General features: G+C 32.5%; 1 protein-coding gene across 1 annotated transcript; it reads left to right on the forward strand.

Annotated features, from left to right (window-relative positions):
- The first annotated feature begins 1,037 nt into the window (after positions 1 to 1,037).
- LOC107617013 (nuclear transcription factor Y subunit B-4-like) lies at positions 1,038 to 1,610 on the forward strand. Its single transcript, XM_021111264.2, has one exon. The coding sequence runs from the start codon at positions 1,084 to 1,086 to the stop codon at positions 1,438 to 1,440; it is 357 nt and encodes a 118-aa protein (XP_020966923.1). The 5' UTR covers positions 1,038 to 1,083; the 3' UTR covers positions 1,441 to 1,610.
- The last annotated feature ends 20,312 nt before the right edge of the window (positions 1,611 to 21,922 follow it).

Raw genomic sequence — 21,922 nt, forward strand, 5'->3', positions numbered from 1 at the left:
CTGTTTAATTATATTATTTTATATTTTTTAATTATTGTTGAAATAATTGAGTAATATTATATATAATAGATGTATAATTATAGATATTATATGTATAAAATTTTAGATATTAAATTAAATAAAATAATTTTTTATTTTTATCTCTCTAGAATTTTTTGTAACATAATTATAATTAATTGCTAAAGACAATTGATCACATCTAATTTTCAAGTTACGAATATAAAAGTTTTTCATGCCACCACAACCACAAGACTTGCTCAATGTATATGCTCTATGGAGTATAAAGCAAAGGGTTATTATGCTGAAAAGTAATATTGAATGAAAAGTGGCGATTGCACTTTTTACAATAAAAAATTTTTTTTAACAAAACTAATTATAATCTTTATTCTTCACCCAACTTCATATTCATCATAGAAATTCTCAAAATAGAGTATGAAAAGTTAGAACTTTTGATGTATGAAAATTTTCATTTTTCTAAACTCTCAGTTGAGAGGTATAGAAAGTGTCTTATATAGCTATTAGGTTAACAAATGGCATTGTTGTAACCATTTAGTAATTAAGTCGACAATAATAATTACAAAAATATATAAATTATAATATTAAGACAAATAAAACTAAAAGAATTTAATTATCATGTATATTTTAGAGGATACAAGATAAAATTATTAGTAATAGAAATATTTAAATATTTTTTATCTTAATAAATACACGATAAATATATTAATTGAAAACTTAAATTTTATACTTTTTATAAATTTTTTAATTATTTTTTTAATTGATAACTTTATCATATGTCCTATACTTTTTTTAGGACATATATTAACTAAATTCAAAATTAAATAATGACTTTTATAACTTAAAGGATCACTTGCAATCACAACAATTCTAATTGTGCTCATGCTCATTGTGACAATTTTCCTTTGAAACCTTAAAACTCACTATTGCTTATATATAAGTTTAACTCTTGTGCACAAAAATTGAATCATCACTTTCACTCCTAATACTTGTTATATAATGACCATAGCGGCATTGTTACATGTGAGATCCACAAAAAAAGTTGATTGAATTAATATAGTAGAGATAATGGAGAGTAACAGTAGAAGTAGTAGTAATAATGAGGATATGAGTTTGCCGATTGCAAATGTGGGAAGAATAATGAAGCAAGTGGTGCCAGGAAGTGGAAAGATCTCAAAAGAAGGGAAGCAGTTAATGCAAGAGTGCGTGACAGAGTTCATAAGCTTTGTTACGGGTGAGGCCTCTGCCAAGTGTCACAAGGAGAATCGAAAGACGGTTAACGGCGACGACATCTGCTGGGCGCTTTCTTCCTTAGGGTTTGACAACTTCGCCGAGGCCATCTCCAGGTACTTGTATAAATACCGCCTTGCTCACACTCACAGGGAACAAAACCTTCTTTCCAACAATAACAACAACAAAGACTAACAAAAACTCGAGGGCGCGCCTTCAGAACATTCTAGAGTTTAGGGTTTAGGGTTCTAGACTCTAATTCTATAAATTACAAGGTGATGATGATCTATGATTATGTACTCCACCATTTTCTGATTTTGTTGGATACTTTGATCTATAGGAAACTTAATTTGGAATTTGTCCTATACATATCTACTACTCGTTAATTAATTAAATAAAGGTATTTTTATTTTCCTTTTTCTTTCTATATATCTTGAATCTTAATAATTATTACACACAGAAGGTTAATCATTCCATCTGATGAGTGTTTTTTCTTAGAATGAAATAAAGCTTCAGGTTATAAGTCCAGGAGAAAAGGCAGGTTTGCTTTTACACCAGATATGCTTTATCTAATTATATACATAGTCCAAATTGAATGAAAACTAAACTTGTCCCTATAAGGAGATTGATTAATATGAACATATATATTTTCTATAAGGAGATTGGTGAAATTTAGTTCCTATCTAGATCCATCTTATCCCACAAAGTGCATATTAGTCTTCCAAAAGCTAACACAACAGGTTGCCTTTGGTTTCTTTTTTGGTCTTTCCATTTCTTGGGCAGAAATGTTAATTAATTTCAGCAGCTTATTTGATTTTTCACCAATTCATATATAACTTTGCTCTATATTAGAAACTAGAAATTACAATTGTTCAGTGATGTTTATGCATTTTCGTTGTAGCGTATTATTTCTTTAGTCACCAGTATAAGATTCAACACATATGGCTGGGTTCAGATCCGATTCAGGTCAGTAATTTGTACACGGGCATTTACACACACAACTCAAATATTTAAAAGTAACTTCTAAACATATATAGATTTATTCTTAGTTAACAACACATTATATAACTTTTAAACCACTTCCTTAAATTAGTTAGGATCAATAATAGAGATACTACATGTAAAAAGTAAATTGATAAAAAAAAAAAAAAGCCACGGATCTGACTGGTCAACATTAAAGTCAATGTTTATATTACATCAACGTAACTTTAGATAAAGTGTGTTCATATCCATAAATCCCATAGTATTTAAAGCCTTTGTTCTCTTAATAAATCTTATACTGGAGCAAGAGATAGATAGATTTTCTCTTCTCTTAATAAAGCCCTTTTTTTTATTAAATTGATGAGTGAACTAACCATGAAACTAATCCAACTTGGTTGATAAATTAACTGCAGCAGTATGTAACCAAAAAACAAATTAAATTATCCAGTAATAGTGAAAGATTGAAGCAAGTTATAAAATAAAAGTAGTGATTATAGGTACTAATATATAATATGTACACATACACTTAAAAATTTATAAACTTGATGCATATATATATATACTATATATACATGTACTAGGTTTTGGTTTTGTAACCATAGAAGGAGGGGACCACAATCTCGTAGCTTTACATTTGCACAATTAACCGTGAAAATGGAATCATATCTCCCATCAGGCATGCCTGCAACAATCAATTCTTCCATATAATTTGAAATGAAAGTATATTAGAGCATCGTTGGTTCTATTAAAGTTGAGAGCACAGAAATTTATTGCCCCTTGTGTCAGAAATTAGGGTTTCTGTATGGATCGGATATGGTCAGGGCCTCAGTTATTGGGACCACTTCTCAACTACATATAAATTTCTCTGACAAACACACAAACACATACATGTCACATAATAGATTATTACTGGGATATGAGGTATTGCATTATTGTACTGTACTACTGATCGAAAACAACCATTCCCATCCATCTGCAACTCTCTGAAGAGAAGAGAGGTAATAATGTTCTAAAATAATTTGCATATATACTCAGATAATATTATTATTATATATTAAAGTGCCCGGAAGAGTCTTTGTCAAGGTAGTAGAGGGGAGGTGAATCAAAATCTTTAAAAATGAAGGTTTCGGTTCGACCTTTTCGAAACGGAGACAATCGGCTGCTAATTAATTGACTCTTCTCCCCTTCATCAAGGAGTTAGGTTAGGAGGACTAATTAGTTAATTGTCTCATAACCAATCGTTTTTATCTTAATGTATGTATCCATAATATTACAATGGAGCAAGGTTGATATATATACACACACAGTTTCTTCTCATTTTAAGAAAAGAACAAATAAATCCCTAACTTTTTAATTTGAAAATAAATTCGTCCGTTAAAATTAAAAAAATATAAAATCATCCCTCGCCTTATAAAATGTGTGACATTTAGATTTTTTCATATAATTGCCTAATCAAAAAGTAACGGTATCAGATGTATTATCCATATGTCCGTTAAACCGTTACAGTACTTAAATAGTCTGTTGTAAAAGGTTTGAGGATCAATAAGTCCCCAAACTTCAAAATAATGTTGTTTTGCGATGAGATTTTCTTGCTTGGCTTCTTTATTTTTTTTTTCTATCTGAAACATTTCTAAAACTCCCTTGTCGCTGAAGTTTTATTCATAAATAAAGAAAATGATAAATTTTCATATTTCAAATACTCCATCGAGAAACAACTTGAATCAATAAGATCTTTTTTCCATATCTCAATTTTCAAAAAGAAAAAGATAAATTTCTAAAAAAAAGGCTCAAAAATAAAATTAAATCAAATAGAACTTATCTCACTACCAAAATCACCAGATACAACAGAATACGTTCATGTGACTGTGAGTCCTAATATGAGTAAGAATACTTTTAATCCTCTCATGTTCTTGAAGTTCATCAACATAATATGACACACTTTTTTCATTTTCATAGGTTTCCACCAAGACTACAGGATGCACAAGTAGATAGACATGCTTAGAAAAAGAGACATCCTTCTATTTACGAAAATTGTAGATAAAACAGCTCAAATGAACAACTTTCCTTACAAAGTCAACTTCAGACAACATGAAAACTGCAAAATGTTGAATACTTTCATCCAATCTTAATCAATTGAGAGTAGGAATAAACCTTGAAGATTTTGCCATCAATTTGATAATTGCAAAATCTCTTCTAATAGATTCTTCCGCACCAGCTAAGTGAAAATTAAAAGAGGAAGATATATGAGAATGAATAAGCTAGGAGGGAAGCTGAACCTAAGAAGGAGAGGCAGGACAACATGCTAAAAAATGAATGGAGATTTCAATCTAGGGCTTCTCGAAATGGGGGCAGCGCCGTTGTGCCTTTATCTTCTTAGTTCATATGGGAACAAAACCTCAATAGTAAAGAGAATGCTTCACTTAGGAGGAAAATTGAAGAAGCCAAAGACTCATCACAAAACGACATTATTTTGAAGTCTAAGGAATTATCCGTCTTCGAACTTTTTTACAACGGATCACGTAAGCACCGTAACGGGCATATGGACGACACATCAACTCACTCCGTTACGTTTTGATTAGGTAATTGCATGAAATGATCTAAATGTCACGCATTTTGTAAGATGAGAAATGATTTTATATTTTTAATCTTGAAGAATGAATTTGTCTTCAAATTAAAAAGTTAAGTACTTATTTATCGTTTTTTTTTATTGGATGAGATGCACACAATTTCTAATTTTAATTACAAATTTTAAGTGGGGCAAGTACTCAGAATTCGAATAGCAATGAGACAGACATATACTATTAGATATCTCCGTCCCACTATTATATTGATTGGATATTCATTTTATTTTTATTCGTCCATCTCTAATGTAATTTAATCACTTTATTGACTTAAATTAATAAAATTTTATTTATATAAAGAAATATATCAATAAATGATAAAAAAATATGTGTATATTTTGTTAGAATTATGCTAAATATATACTAAAATGAATTACTAAAATTAATTATCATATAACATACATATTAAAATATAAAAATACGCATAAAAAATTAGCTAAATTACATTATATACAAATACATAATAATGAATTTGATGATTAATTTTTTATGTATATATCACTTTCTTTTTTTAACTAAAACCTTAGTATATAATAACTCAATATATTTTTAAATTTATTCATTCTATTATTTATATTTAATAATTATTGTAACCGTATATTTATTTATTATATATGTACTGAGATAGATATAAGCCACTAAATATTAATCTCGACTTTATTCCGTCTTGTAACAAAATCCGCTAGAGAGACAACCCGCCTCGGTGCAAAGAGGTAATTAGAAATAGAAAATTATAGGTAGATAATGAAAATATTAAATAATGTGAATAATGAGTATATTGAATGTTTAATTTATTAAATGTATAAATTATTATTCTAATATTAAAATTTAAGTGAATAATTTAGAGAGATAATTTATTATTATTTTATTAAATTAATTTTAAAATTTGTTATTTATATTATTCATAAAAGTTATTATTTACCTAACAAAATCTGTTAGTAATTACTCACTCCAATAAGAATGAAGTAAATATCTATGTGAACAGGTGGTATTGCCATTCTTACTTCTTATCACTTTTGATTAAGTAAGCGGTTCGTCTCTACGCGACTACGCGTACTTAATATGATTGATTAAATTAAATATTTTTATTAATATAATAAGAATTTTGTTAATGATACTAAAAATTAAGACTTTTAATAAAAATAATATTTTTTTATTTTTAATATATTAAATTATTTTTTCGATAATTGAAATATAAAACTCAAAGTAAAAGGATAAATATATAATAAAAGTACAAAGCAAGTCTATCAAAACTTATTACATTTACTGTATATCAAAACTGCATTCAAAATTGATATTTTATTTTATTTTTTAACTCGTGTTTTAAAGTAGTATTATTTAATTATAAATAATTCATCATGATTTTGTGATTAATCTCAAGAAAAAGTAAAAGAAAATTCTCACTATACATATCAATCAAATTGAATTTTCGTTTTCATAATAATTAACAGATATGCACGACTGTTATTCAACGTATGCCAATATGGCAATATATTCCTAGTAAATACTTAGTATATAGGCACACAAAATACAGTTTTTTAGATTTTAGAAGCAGTGAAGTACTCATACTTTATTTAAAGTCAATGCAACTCTATATAGTTCAATATATATGATCAAAATTTTAACATGTGATGAGAGATTATATTATTGAAACCTCAAATTGAAAGAACTTATACACAGGATTATATTATGACGGCCCAGAAATCAAACCACAACTTTTGGAGCATATTGAAAGCAGCAAACTCATCAGGACTGAAATGCATGTGCAATGTTTTAACTAATTTACAAGTAAAGTTTGTAAATGTTTTGTCAATATATTATGAAGTTAATCTTGATGCACGGTGAGTTTAAAATAATTTTACATATATATTTAATTACATTTTATCACATAATAAGTAAAAATAATTATATTTTACGGTAATCGCATAAATAGTCATTTAAAAAACAAATGTAATTGAATGAATATGTAAAACGTTTTAGTGTCAATATATTAAAATTAAACTCATTAATTTTGCTGTATAGGATAACGTAATTGTTTTTTATTTATTTTATACATTTTTAATATAGAATAAAGTAATAATTTTGTTCTCGCAATGTTTAATATATTTAGCTAGTATCCTAACTATTTTCATCTCAAAATATTTTAAATTAATATTGTTCTACTATTAAATTTGACACGAATAATTAGTAAATTGGTTGATATGAATATTAATGTTATTAGTTAAGTTATATCTTTTTATTTTTGTATGATAAAAAAATATAACAAAAACTTTCTTATAACACTTCTTCTTCTTGTTCTCCTTACAGTAGAAAATCTCAAATCTTAATAATCAAACATCAAAGTTTCAAATTAAAAAAAAAATTATATTAGTGAGTCGATTTTATTTACATATTAAAATTGAATGTTATTGGCTTTTTAATATGCTAATTGTTCGTGTTAAATTTAACATGAAACAAAATTTAACCTGTTTAAAATTTTCTGAATTAAAATAGGATGATTGAAATATTAAGAACTAAATTAAGATTTAATCTAAATATTGAAGACTAAAATAATATTTTTTCTTTAATAAAAAATAACTTATAAAATGTATATTTTTTAATATTTTCAATCATTTATTTTAATTAATTTTAAAATTATTTATATCAAATTTATAACTATTGGAATAATAAAAATAAAAAATGATTCTTTTTAAAACAATAAAAAGACCGTATCTGTTGTTGAAGCGCTAATATATACAATTACACACGAAAAAATCTAATTTATTGATATCTTAAAGTTTGTAATTTTGGTTCTATAGATAGGAACTATTTAGATAAAGAGGCGTAAAATATCTTTTTTTTAAAGATATTTTTTAATAAATAAAATTTAACATATATAATCGATTAAACCGTATTATTTTTATTAAAATTGGCCTAGATAAATTAATTTGACCGAAAAATGGTAAATTAAATTTTGAATTGGTCTAAATTAATATTATTTTTTATAGAAAATAACTACAATATTCCTATTATATAAAATGACTAAAATAATCCTATTATATATATTAATTTTAAAAATTTTAAATTCTAATCATTTTCTTCCTATCGTAAGGTTAAGATTTAGAGTTTTTTTTTAAAATATATATATAATATGAATATTTTAGTTATTTTTTATAATAGGGATATTATAGTCATTTTTTATAAAAAATATTAATTTAGACTAATTTAAAATTTAATTTATTAATTTTTTAGCTGAACTGATTTATCCAGTCTAATTTTAATAAAAATAACATAATTTAATTAATTATATATCAGTTATATGTGTTAAATTTTAATTATTAAAAACTATTTTTAGAAAAAAAGACATTTTTAATATTTTGATGTGAGTGATTCTATAGATACAACACAAAAAAAGATTATACTTCAAGCGGCATACTCTTCTCATACTCACTTAGAAATTGCAGAATTGAATTTTCAATTTTTGATAAAAAAAAAAAAAAAAAGGGATGATGAGATTATTATTCTTTGACATTTTGAAATGAACAGTGTTCCCATTGGCTCCGACCATGAAATTACGGCATCGAGATCCATAACCTGCCTGCATACATTCCTTTTGAGGGAATGGGACCCTGTCAAATTGTAGCAAACCGCGTCACATGTGCCTTTTTTTCAGGATATTAGGCAAATTAAACCATGGGATGGATAATGATTCATGATTCATATTTTTCTCGTCAATAATATAATTTAACTTAAAAAAATCTATCCTCAACGCATTAAAAGAAGAAAAAAAACCTAAAAATACTGGATATATAAAATAAATTATCATTTTTATCTATAAGTATTTAAAATGCTAATAAATTTTAATTAATAAAACTATTCAAATCTTAAAAAATTTAAAATTTTTAAATTATTCAGCCTAATCTAACTTATGATTTCATCCTCTATTTTAATCTTTAATATTTTACCACCATTATCTAAATCCATCGTATTCTAATATGTTATCTCAAATTTGTCAAGAAAAAAATCATAACGACTCAATTCAGTCTCTATAATCACAAATACAGTGGGAAGAATGTAAAAAATTTTATCTTGGGCAACAACGATAAGCAATGCCCCACTATATTTCTCATACAAATGAATATTGCTGTAACGCTAGCAATATTCTCGAAATTTTGTTATAAGACGGATCTAAAAAATTTTGATAGTAAGGCAGAATATATATAACATAATAATAATTTTTATAAAAAAAAATATTATATACATAAAAAATTAGCTACTAAATTATTTATTATGTATTTTTATATAAATATATGTGTTATTTAACTCATTTTTAATATATATTTTGTATTTGAATATATATTTTTAGGAATAGTTATTTTTTATGTACACGTAGCATAACTATTATTATTATAAAATATGATTAATCTTCAAAATGTTTAATTATCAAATTAAAATATTAAAACACTAATTTAAATAATAACATATAATTTAAAATTCTATTTTTTTAAGTTTCATACTTTAGAAAGATTGAATAATCTTTTTCTTAACAAGACAATTGAAATATCTTTTTTCTACATATATATCACTAAATGATCATTTAAAAATTCACATCCCATACAATTAAGTCTTGATGATATTCATAGTTTAGAAAGTTCTTTCAATTAATGCAGTTGTCACAGAAAAATCTAAAAACTAACTTTAAAAGAAGAAATATTAATAAATTTGAGATTTAAAATTTGATCATTATAATACATCTAATATGAAAGTTCTTTCAAGTCAATTTCTAAAAAAGAATACTAATCTCATTTAAATTTGAGATTTGATCATTATAATACATCTAATATGAAATTTTTAAATTAAATATCAAGTTTTAAAAGTTGAGTAAAATATTATTGTGGGGTCAAAATCAATAATTTAATGGGACAAATAAATATTATTATCATATACTACTCAAAAATTTTCAAATTACAGTGGGGCGCTTGCCCCCGCATCCTTACACCTAGAACCGTCTCTGGACTTATACGACCTAATTATGATAGATTTGGGACATTTTCTTTTACTTGTCTATTGACACTTTTCTGTACAAAGTTTGAAATAGTAATTATATTGTGTTGCATTTTGCAAAATTAGAATGGAAACAAGAAATTAGCTCTAGCTTGTATGATGATTAGGGGTGGCAAGGCAGGCTGGCCCGTCCCAATCTGCCCCGCCCCCGCCTAGGCCCGCCCCATAAACGGGGCGGACCGGCCTGCCCCGCCAACTAAAATGGGTTCAAAATGTTAGCTCGCCTCGCTTTATGGCGGATTGGCAGGTTAGCCCACTTCTTTTTTTTTTTTTGAAAAATAAAATTCATTAAAATTAACCAAAAAATAATAATTAAAAAATTAAATACAAATAAAAAATAGTCAAATTATAATATAATTTTTTTATTATTTTTTTAATTTTTAACTTCAATAAAATTGAACAAAATAATATTTGTCAATAGAATCATCTTTATTTTAAAAAATAAGTCACATAATTTGAGCATATATACGAAATTATAAAATAAAATAAATAAAGTTAATAACTAAAAGAAGAATAAGAACAAAAAATGAAAAGAAGTGTTTAAAAATTCTATAATTATTAATTTTATAATAGTAATCACTCTTTTATTTAATAAAAAAAAATCTTCGGCCCGGCGGACCGGCCCGCCCCGCCCTGCCAAAACCCGCCAATTTGGCGGTGCGGATTTGGCGGATTTTTTTAATTTGGCAGGCTCCAAATCCTAACCCGACCCACCTTTTTTAGCGGGTTTAGCGAATCGGCCCGACGAGCTCGACCCGTTTTGCCACCCCTAATGATGATGACACCACAAACAAGAGGATTATTTAAGTAATGGGCATGATCATGAGATATTGTCGATGCCAAACAAGTAAAGGTCCTCCATACTTACATACCTCTAAGCCAAGAGCAAAATTTTGTGGACAATATTTATTAATAGACAAAATTAGGTCTTAACCAATATTTAAAATTTTGTCTAAGTGCTACATGGAGACACTATAGGTGTCCTTATAAATATTGCTTATATTAATAATGGTATTTAATGGAAAACAGAGTATCCAGTGGAAGCAATAAGAAGAATAGAGAGATTTTTTTGTGAATTATAGTGCATTTTTAACAAAAACTTAATCGGCTCAATAAAAAAAAAGCCTAACTAGACTTAACAATAAGAAACATTCCTTATATAACACCTACTAATCATAACTGCTTAAAATTATTTTACAATTAAACAGAGTACCAAGCAGTACCCTTTACTTGCTGAGTTCCTCAATCATGCTCTTTTGATGTTTGGTGTTAATACCACTCAAACTTGAGTAGGGCCATAGACAAACTCAAAGTTTGGCTCTTAACCTCTCAAAGGTCACAGTTGACAATGATTTAGTCAACACATCCACAATCTAATCAAAACCAGAGACGTAAACTACATGTAGAGACCGTTGCTGAAGTTTGTCACGAATTAGTTGCACCTTTAATTAAAAGTGCTTGGTCCTATCATGAAGGACAGAATTTGCCATGAGAAGAACAGTACTCATATTGTCATAGAAAATTGTAGAAGAGGTGTTGAGAAGAATGTCTAACTTAAGGAGCAAGTTTTTTAGCCACTTCAACTCTGCTTCGCAAGATGCAATGCTTTGAAATTCAGCTTTAGTAGAGGATCAGCTAATAGTGTGTTGTTTTCTGCAAGTCCAAAAGATCAAATTAGTGCCGAAAAAACACAAAAATCAGAAACAGATTTGCGATCTTCTAGATAAGCAACCTAGTCAGAATCTGGAAAAAGCCATATAATCTATAATCTTGACATCCATAGAACATAAGGCCATGTTCTTTAGTTCCTTTTAGATATCTCAGAACTTGTTTTGCAACCTTCCAGTGAGCAAGAAGAGGTGTTGAAACTGCTGTGTTCTGCGTCCATGATTGAATCAATTGTTGATTAGAAGAAGAAGAGGATTGTAGAAGGTGAGAGAGACAGTTCGAGAGAGAGAGAAAATTGGGGGCAAAAAAGTGCCTTCAGTATTTTTCATTTTCTTTTCTTAACTCTTACAAATCTTGCTGTCACATATATATACATATATGTAAGTGAGAATAACTAATTTTACTAACCTGACTATAACAAACTAATTTTTATAATTAACAAGCTAATTATCCAACTAACATTCCCCCTTAAGTTGATAGTTATGCATATTGTCATAATATCAACTTGGAGTAAAAAAAAAAAACTGCAATCTAACTATGACACCATCTAACTAACTAACATTCCCCCTCAAGTTGGAGAAATAGAGAATTCTATATCACTAACTTGTAATAAGGGAAGATGTCAATCATCAAGTAACAAAATCACTGGTACCATTCCCCCTCAATTGAGGAGCATACAAATCGAACAGGCCTAGCTTGCTAAAACAATTCTGAAAAGGACCAGGTGCTAAGGACTTGGTGAAGATATCCGCTGTTTGATTTTTGCTTGAGATAGGTAGCAACTTAACTAACCCAGACACAGCTCTTTCTCGCACCACATGACAATCTACCTCAATGTGCTTAGTCCTTTCATGAAACACATGATTCACAGCAATATAAAGGACAGACTGGTTATCACAATAAAAGGGAATAGGCTGAGTAATAGGAATATTAAGATCATGCAGAAGATAGAACAACCATTGAACCTCACACACACCAGCTGCCATAGCTCTATACTCGGCTTCTAAGGATGACCTCGCTACAGTAGGTTGCTTTTTACTCTTCCAAGAAACCAAAGCATCACCCAAAAAGAAGCAATACCCAGAAATTGACCTCCTGGTATCTGGACAAGATGCCCAGTCAGCATCAGTGAAGCCTTTCAGACAGAGGTTGAAAGAGGTAGGGAATATGAGGCCAGTAGCGGGGGCATTCTTGAGGTATTTCAACACACGAATCGCTGCTTGATAGTGGGCTGTTGTGGGGCAGTCCAAACACTGACTTAACTTGCCAACTGCATAACAAATGTCCGGCCTTGTCGTGGTCAAATACACCAATCTCCCAACAATCTGCGATATGCTGAAATGTCGTCATACGGAGGTGCAGCTGATCTGGATAATTTTGATGTATACTCCATGGGAGTACTAACTGGTTTGGCATCACTCAAGCCATAGTCCTTCAACAAATCAGTGACATATTTTCTTTGACAAACAGAGATACCTTTGTTGCTCCTAGCTATTTCCAAGCCTTAGAAATATTTGAGATCACCTATGTCCTTGATGCTGAATGCTTTGTCTAGAGCCATCTTTGTTTTCCTTATTTCATCTTGGTCATCCCCTGTCAGTATTAAATCATCCACATAAACCAAAACAGCAGTAAACGACTTAGCAGATTGTTTAGTGAAAAGAGAGTAATCATTGATGGATTGTTTGTACCCCAAGCTAACTAACATTGAAGTCAGTTTCACATTCCATTTCCTGCTAGCTTGTTTTAAGCCATAGAGATACTTTCTGAGTTTACAGACTAGGTCCGGTCTTGGTAGATGAAGGCCTTTAGGGGGTCTCATATAAACCTCCTCATCCAGATCGCCATGTAAAAATGCCGTATTGACATCGAGTTGTTGCAAATACCAATTCTTAGCTGCTGAAATTGCCAAGAGAGTTCGAAGGGTTGCCATCTTCGCAACGGGACTGTATGTGTCAAAAGAAATCAAAACCAGGAGTTTGGGTGTAACCCTTTGCAACCAACCGGGCCTTGTGGCATTCAACAGATCCATCAGGCCTCAATTTCAGTTTAAAAACCCATTTATTACCAATTGTAGACTTTCCATGAGGAAGAGGGGTGAGGTCCCATATTTGGTTTGACTTTAGAGCATTTAATTCTACATTAATGGCCTCTTCCCAGCATTTTTGAGTTACAGCTTCCTCATAAGATGAAGGTTCAGATGCATTTGAAACAGCCAATGACAGTGCCTTGTGAGTGGATGAGAGTTTATGGTATGATATGCAATGTGAAAGAGGATACAAGGATGATGATGATTGGGCAATAGAAAGTTTAGAGGTTTGCATGCACTAAAAATCAGCTAGATGGCGTGGTGGTTTGTGGATCCTTGAGGACCTTCTGAGTGGAGTTAATGCAGGAGGTTGTGAGAGAGCCTCCGTGTGAGTCCTCAGTGGTGTGTGAGTGATTTGATGACGTGAATTTTGTGAAATGAGAGGAAATTGTGATGAAATATTGGGTGAATTGTGGTCATCGTGATGTTGTGGTGTGGCATCATAAGCCTCAGTGTATAGAAATGGGTCAACGGGCTTAGCACATATTGTGTGAGATATAGGAGGTGCAGGAAGGCTGCCTCAGTGAAGGGCATACTTGACTCAAAAAACACGACGTCTCTTGACACAAATAATTGTTTGCTTTGTATATCTAAAACAATGTAACCTTTGGTCCCTTCCTTATATCCTAAAAAAACACACTTTCTGGCCCGTTTATCAAGTTTCATCCTACCAGCTGCAAGTGTTGAGATATAAGTGAGACAACCAAAAACTTTTAAATGTTTGAAATCTGGTTTGATGTTAAAAATCATTTCAAATGATGTTTTGTTTTCTAAGATGGAACTTGGCAATCTATTGATCAAATGGATAGCATGGGCGACGGCAAAGTCCCAATAGCAATTAGGGACAACAGAATGGAATAGAATGGATCGAGCTACCTGAAGTATGTGCTGGTGCTTGCGTTCTACTATTCCATTCTGTTGTGGAGTTGCCACGCATGACCTTTGATGCAATATGCCTTTGGCTTCATAAAAGTCATGCATTAAGAACTCCTTGCCATTGTTAGACCGAATGCACTTTATAGTCTTGTGAAATTGATTTTCAATGAGGGTTACAAAGTTTTTAATCAGTCTTTCTGTCTCAGATTTTAATTTCATAAAAAATATCCAAGTGTATTGATAAACCACTATTTTATGGTTTATCTTATGCTCAATTGAGTGGTTTATATCAATTCTTTACTCACTTATTCATATGATTTGCATGAGTTTACATTTTTCCTTCCTGATTTTGTGCTATGATTGAAAACATGCTTCTTTGGCCTTATGTTTGTTAATATTAATCCTCTCTTATTACCATTCGATGCCATGATATGTGCGTTAAGTGATTTTAGGGATTACAGGGTAGGAATGGCTTAAAGGATGGAAAGGAAGCATGCAAAAGTGGAAGGAATACAAGAAGTTGAAGAAATTGCTAAGCTGTCCAGCCTGATCTCTTCGCACTCAAACGATCATAACTTGAGCTACAGAGGTCCAAATGAGGCGGTTCTAGTTGCGTTGGAAAGATAACATCCGAGGCTTTGAAATGATATATAATTTGCTATAGTTTTTCTGAGGATAGACGATGCGGACGCGTGCATCACGTGCACGCATCGCATCTGCGAAAATCAGCATGACAGAATTCGCAATCAGCGATTTCTGGGCTGTTTCTGGCTCAGAAAACACAGATTAGAGGCTATAAAGTAGGGGAATGCATTCATTCAATGAGATACAACATATACAACAATTCATACAACATTCAGAATCCACAATTTTAGGTTTAGATGTAGTTTTTAGAAAGAGATGTTCTCTCCTCTCTCTTAGGATTAGGATTTAGGATTTCTATTATGATTAGGCTACTTCTCTTCAATCGAAGGTTCAATGTTACTTTAATTTATTTTCTACTTTTATTTATTCTACTACTTTAATTGTTATTTATCTTTTCAATTTGGCTTATGAACTTCATGTTAGATTTGAATATTCTATTTAATATAATTTGAGGTATTTCAGATTAATGATTGTTTTATTCTATTTATGATGCTTTTAATTTAATTTAGATTTATTTTCCCCTTTTGGCTTTGGTTAAGTAATTGGTAACACTTGAGTTATCAAACTCAGCGGTTGATTGAGAATTGGAAACTGCTGATTGATTTGGATCGCTCTAAAGCTAGTCTTTCCACAGGAGTTGACTAGGACTTGAGGATCAAATTGATTGGTCCACTTGACTTTCCTTTATTTAGTAAGGGTTAACTAAGTGGGAGCGATAAACAATTCTCATCACACCTGATAAGGATAACTAGGAAGGGATTTCCAATTTTTATACCTTGCCAAGAGCTTTCATAATTATTAATTTATTTCTCTTGTCATTTAATTTACTTGTTCTTTAATTCAAAAAACCCAAAAACACACCTCTTTCCATAACCAATAATAATTCATACTTTCCTGCAATTCCTTGAGATACGACCCGAGGTTTAAATACTTTGGTTATAAATTTTATTGGATTTTGTTACTTGTGACAACCAAAGTTTTTGTACGAAAGGATTCTCTGTTGGTTTAGAAACTATACTTACAACGTGATTATTTTAATAAAAATTCTTTACCGACAGAAATCTAGTTCGTCAAAATGGCGCCGTTGCCGGGGAATTGCAAACGTGTGCCTTATTATTGGTTATTGTAAATATTTGCTTTTTGCTTGTTTATTTGTTTTTATTTTTGCTTTTTCGTAAATTAAGAGGTTATTGGTTTTTATTTAGTTCTTAAAATTTTCGAAAATAATGTTCCTTGTTCTTTCTTAATTTTCAAGTTGTTCTTCGTGTTTATCTTGACCTTCAAGTTGTTCTTGGTTGTTTTCTTCGTTTTGATCTAAAAATTTTAAGTTTGGTGTTATTTTATTGTTTTTCTCTTTCCTCATTAAATTAAAAAATATCTTTTCTCTTTATTTTAATTGAATTTTTTTCGAAAATTGCAAAAAAAAAATTCAGATTTTTTATTTTAAAATTTTTATGTTATCTTATCTTAGTTTTAAATTTCAAAATTCAAATCTTTTTTAAAAATCATATCTTTTCAAAATCTTATCTTATCTTATTTCAAAATCAAATTTCAAATTTCAATATTTAAATTCCAAAATTCAAATTTCAAATTTCAAAATTTAAATTTAAAATTTTAAAAATCAAACATTTTCAAAATTTAAACATTTTTCAAATCTTTATCTTATATTGTTGTCAGTGTTTCTAGTTTTAGGAGTTTATTTTTATTAATTTCTTTGTTAGTTTTCGTTTTTATTTTCTTTAGCTACTATGAATTCTCACCCCTTTGGTTTCAAGTTTGGTTCCAATGTTGTTGTAAGGAATGGAAACTATAATGAAAATAGGCATCAAGGTTGGAAGAATCAAAGATGGGAGGAGCCACAAGGATTTGATCAACCCTCTTGGCAACAATTGACAAACCCCAATTTGGGGATTTATCTTGTGATGATTTCAAGGGTTTTATCAATGATTCCACACACTTTCCATATGAAAATACAAGATTTTGCATTCCTTCCCTAGTTTTGCCTCATGAATGAAAACATGCCTGTTTTGCACTAAAATAGATATATCTCTAATCTTCTCTTGATGCCATTCGATGCCGTGACTTGTGTGTTAAGTGGTTTCAGGATATAGAATAGGAATGGACCGAAAGAGAGAAGGAAGATGGGTACGAAGAAAGGAAGCATGAGGATTAAGCCTTGGGAATTTCCGTATAGGCGCGTGCGCGCACCTGGCGCGCCCGCGCGGATACGGCTACGTGGAGCCGAAGCCAAGAGCCGGCTTGAGGAGCGGCTAAGCCAGGATCTTCATGGGCGCGCACGCGTACATCACGCCTCCGCGCACATTGCAAGACGTCTCAACGGCGCGTGCGCGTGCCTTGCGCGTGCGCGCCGATTTGCGAATATGATTTTTTAAGAAGTCACGTGACTTAGGCGTGGAGGCAGTTAAGGATTCCACTCTTAGAGAAGCACCTTGGCGGGAAAAGCTTAGGAAGACCAAAGGAACAAGGGTTAAGGACACTTTTAGTTCATTTCTTCTAGATCTAGATATTTTTCCCTTTTTTGGAGAGAAGAGAGAGTTAGTTACACTTTTTGGGAGAAGAAGAGGGAGATTCCAAGCTTCACTAGGGTTCATCCTCTTCTAATTTCTGAATTTTCAATGACTTTTTGGTGAGATCCACTACAATTCTCACTCCACTTTGTTCATGCCATAGATTTTCTTCCCCAATTTCAAGTAGTAGATACAATTGATCAATTCTCATAGATCTAGAATTCAACTTTGTAATTTTGGATTTCATCTCTATTTTGGATTTTCATTGCTACTCTTTGAGACTTGTTGTTAGATCTTGTGTTGCAATACTTTCAATTTGACTTTTCTTCTCATTTTACTATGACGTTCCTTCTTGCTCATCACATGTTTGATAAAATGACAACACTAGCTATGGAGTAGAATTCTCACACTTGGCATAGGATTTGGTCTTTGGAAGAAGTTGAATAGTGTATTAATAGTTGATTTGGAATTAGGGATTGCTAGTTGGCTTGGAGTGCACTAAAGCTAGATTCCCATAAGGTGAAGCTAGGACTTGTGACTCAAGTTGATTACTTTCATTTGACCTTCCTCTATACCTAGGGGATAACTAAATGGAGCAAGGCCTAATTGTTGTCAACATTGAATGGACTATAAGGATAGGATTTCTAATGCCAACCCTAAGCCAAGTCTTTTGATAATTGATTGTTTGTTTTTCATTGCTTTGCTAAAACCTTCAAAGAATTCCAACAAAGCTTACTAAATCAATAAGATGCACACTTTGGCAATTCCAAGGGAGAACGACTCGGGAGACTAGTACTCTCGGATATAGATTGTAGATTTGTTTGATGAAGGATTTGCGTTGGTTTAGACTATACTACGATTGATCAATTGATAATTTCTATACCGGCAAAAAAATCTATTTGTCAAAATGGCGCCGTTGCCGGGGAAGTTGCTTAGTGTGCCATGTTATTGTTTTGGACTAAGTGTGTATATATGTACATAGTTGCACTTCATTGTAAATTGCTCAATTGATTAACTTCTCATCGTTACAATGAATTCCATTTCCCCTTCATTGCATGACGCGTTCACAACCGAATTCGAGCTTAGCCCCTTTTGATCCGGAAATAGAAAGAACTTTGTTTCATATTAGACAAGCTCGGAGGCGGCTAAGATTTGGAAAAGGTGAAGAGGTCTTCACCACCTCAACCACCTTACTACAAGTGAACATTGAACCGTCACTCAAAGAAGGCGTTAATCATACTCCCATCAACCTCACTAACAATTCTTCTTTTGTTTTAGGTACTAATACTATGGATGCTCCAAGGAGAGTTACCATCAAGGAAGCGGGTGCACCGGATTATGTCCTTCAACCCCTCCATGTAACTCACCCCAATTTGAATGCAAATTTTGAATTGAAGACCGCTTTGATTAACCTCCTACCCAAGTTTCACGGGCTTCCCGCACAAGACCCTATTCGACATCTCAAGGACTTTCACCGCATATGCTCAACTACTAGACGGGAAGGTTCCGATGAAGTTGCTATATGGTTGTTTGCTTTCCCTTTCTCTCTTGAGGACAAGGCCAAAGAATGGTTCTACACTCTCTCTAGCGAAGTTACCTCCGATTGGGACCTACTTAGAAGGGGATTCTTGGATAAATTCTTACCCCCGGAAAAGATGGATAGGCTAAGGAAAGAAATGTCTTGTATTGTGCAAGGTGAGACGGAACCACTATATGAGTATTGGGAACGGTTTCGCAAACTACTAGATGCGTGCCCTAATCACATGCTCGACACTCAAGTATTTCTCGGATACATATGTCAAGGGATGCGAGAGCAAGATAGAACCCTCTTGGACACTTCTAGCAATGGTTCCTTGTCCAAATATAAAACCGCGGAGGAGGCATGGCAACTCATTATTGATTTAGCCGAATCCAATCAACATATGAGGCGAAGAGTCAACCGTCCAAGGACCGTGAACGAGGTATCAACTAGTAGTGAAGCCACCGCTCTAACTCAATCCTTGAATGAGATGACATCCGTTTTGAGGCAACTCCAATTGAATCAACAACAACCACAACAACCTCAATCATATCAACAACAACCTCCACCATCTCAACAACACAACCAACAACAATTGGTCCCTCAAAGAGTATGTGGCATTTGCTCTTGCTACTCTCACTACACGGATGAGTGCCCAAACCTTCAAGAAGACAACACTTTGGCGGCCACCCATAATTTCTATGACCGCCCCAATCAAGGGTACTACCAAGGAGGTAATCCTAACCAAGGACACCCTTATCAAGGAGGAGGCTACAACCAAGGTAGTGGACACAATAATCAAAATTGGAAAGACAATCATCAACAAGGGAATAGGGATAACAACAATAATGGAGGAGGTCAAAGATGGAACAACAACTCGCAAAATTTCCCACAAAACCGACCATACAACTTCCAAAATCAACCATACAACCAACAAAACTCACAAAGAAACTACCAAACATACCAACCACCACATCAAAGACCACCACCCAACCAATCACAAACTCCTCAACTCACATATGCAACCACCCCCTCCAACCAAGATGAAACACTCCGGACCATCATCCAAGGCCAAAAGGAATTACAAAACACACTTGCTTCCGGCCTCACCGGCCTCACCTCTACACTACAAGCTCTTCTTGCACGTATGGACACACCATCGACCTCTACCCCTCAACCCCCAATCCAAAGTGTCATTCCCTCTCAACCTCAACCAAATCCAAAAGGGGGCATCAATGCCATTACCCTTAGATCCGGTACACAACTAAAAGAAAAGGAAGCAAAGGACCCAAGTCCTATCACAACCGCCCAAGAGGAAGAGAGAATAGATATAGAAGAGGTAGTGGGAGAGGAGGTAGTGGAAGAGGAGACACCACAAGCCATAATTGAGGATGAAGCCCAACCAACAAGGGAGACACCCAAGACCAAAAGAACCTTGGAAGAAGGAATTGCTCAACCACTTCCATTTCCAACACTTGCAAAGAAAGCTAAAAAGCGCATAGAACTCGACCCCAAAATGGTATAAATGTTTAAGAAAGTTGAGGTAACCATTCCCCTCTTTGATGCCATCCATCAAATTCCTAGATATGCTAAATTCCTCAAAGATTTATGCATAAACAAGGATAGAATTCTTGAATTGGAAACCATCCCATTGGGGAGTTCTATTTCCGCTTTGATGGGAACATTACCGGAGAAGTGTGATGACCCGGGCCCTTGTATGGTCACTTGCACCGTCAATGGAGTTCAATTTAGAGATTGCATGTGTGACCTCGGAGCATGTGTTAGCATCATGCCGCTCTCCGTTTATCGGGTATTGAACTTGCCCCCACTAAAAAGGTCGACGGCAAGATTTGTCCTAGCGGATAAAAGCATAATAACCGTAGCGGGTGTTGCGGAAGATGTACTGGTGAATATAAAGGGATTGGTGTTTCCGATTGACTTCTATGTCCTTGAAATGCCGTCAAGCGAAACCGAGAGAGCATCCTCTATCCTACTTGGAAGGCCCTTCTTGAGAACTTCTAGATTTAAACTTGATGCTTACTCGGGGAACTACTCATTTGAAATTGATGGAAGAATTGTAAGCTTTAGCCTAGAGGAAGCAATGAAGCATCCACCGGAGAACCATTCTCTATTTCGGTGTGACCCAATCGATAACATAGTAGCCGAAGTGCATCTTGCAAGATTAGATGAGAAATACATGGTCAAAGAGGCAAATGAAGAGTCAAGCGAACTAAATACCACACATCATACAAGCCATCCGGAAACTCAAACTTCAAGGAATGACAAGAAGATGGAATTGAAGCCACTACCACCTCACTTAAGGTATTCATACCTTGATGAAGCCCAAAAGCTACCCGTGATAATTGCACAAGAGTTAACTCCTCAACAAGAAGAAAAATTGCTGAATGTATTGAGGAAAAACAAAAGGGCAATTGGGTGGAGTTTGGCAGATCTAGTGGGAATAAGCCCCCAAGTATGCAAGCACCGCATATTTCTTGAAGAAGGAGCAAGACCGGTCCGACAACCTCAAAGGAGACTCAACCCAACTATTCTTGAGGTGGTAAAGAAAGAAGTCACTAAGCTACTTGAGGCGGACATCATCTATCCTATCTCGGATAGTGAATGGGTAAGCCCGGTCCAAGTAGTGCCAAAGAAGTCCGGAGTGACAACAATCAAAAACGAAAGTGGTGAACTTATAGCAACAAGA

Source organism: Arachis ipaensis, chromosome B9 (genome assembly GCF_059453495.1).
Source record: "Arachis ipaensis isolate K30076 ecotype BB chromosome B9, ASM5945349v1, whole genome shotgun sequence".
In the NCBI taxonomy this organism is placed as follows: domain Eukaryota; kingdom Viridiplantae; phylum Streptophyta; class Magnoliopsida; order Fabales; family Fabaceae; genus Arachis; species Arachis ipaensis.

Coding starts and splice junctions, on each gene's coding strand:
- LOC107617013 (XM_021111264.2), top strand. CDS start 1,084: ATGGAGAGTAACAGTAGAAGTAGTAGTAATAATGAGGATATGAGTTTG.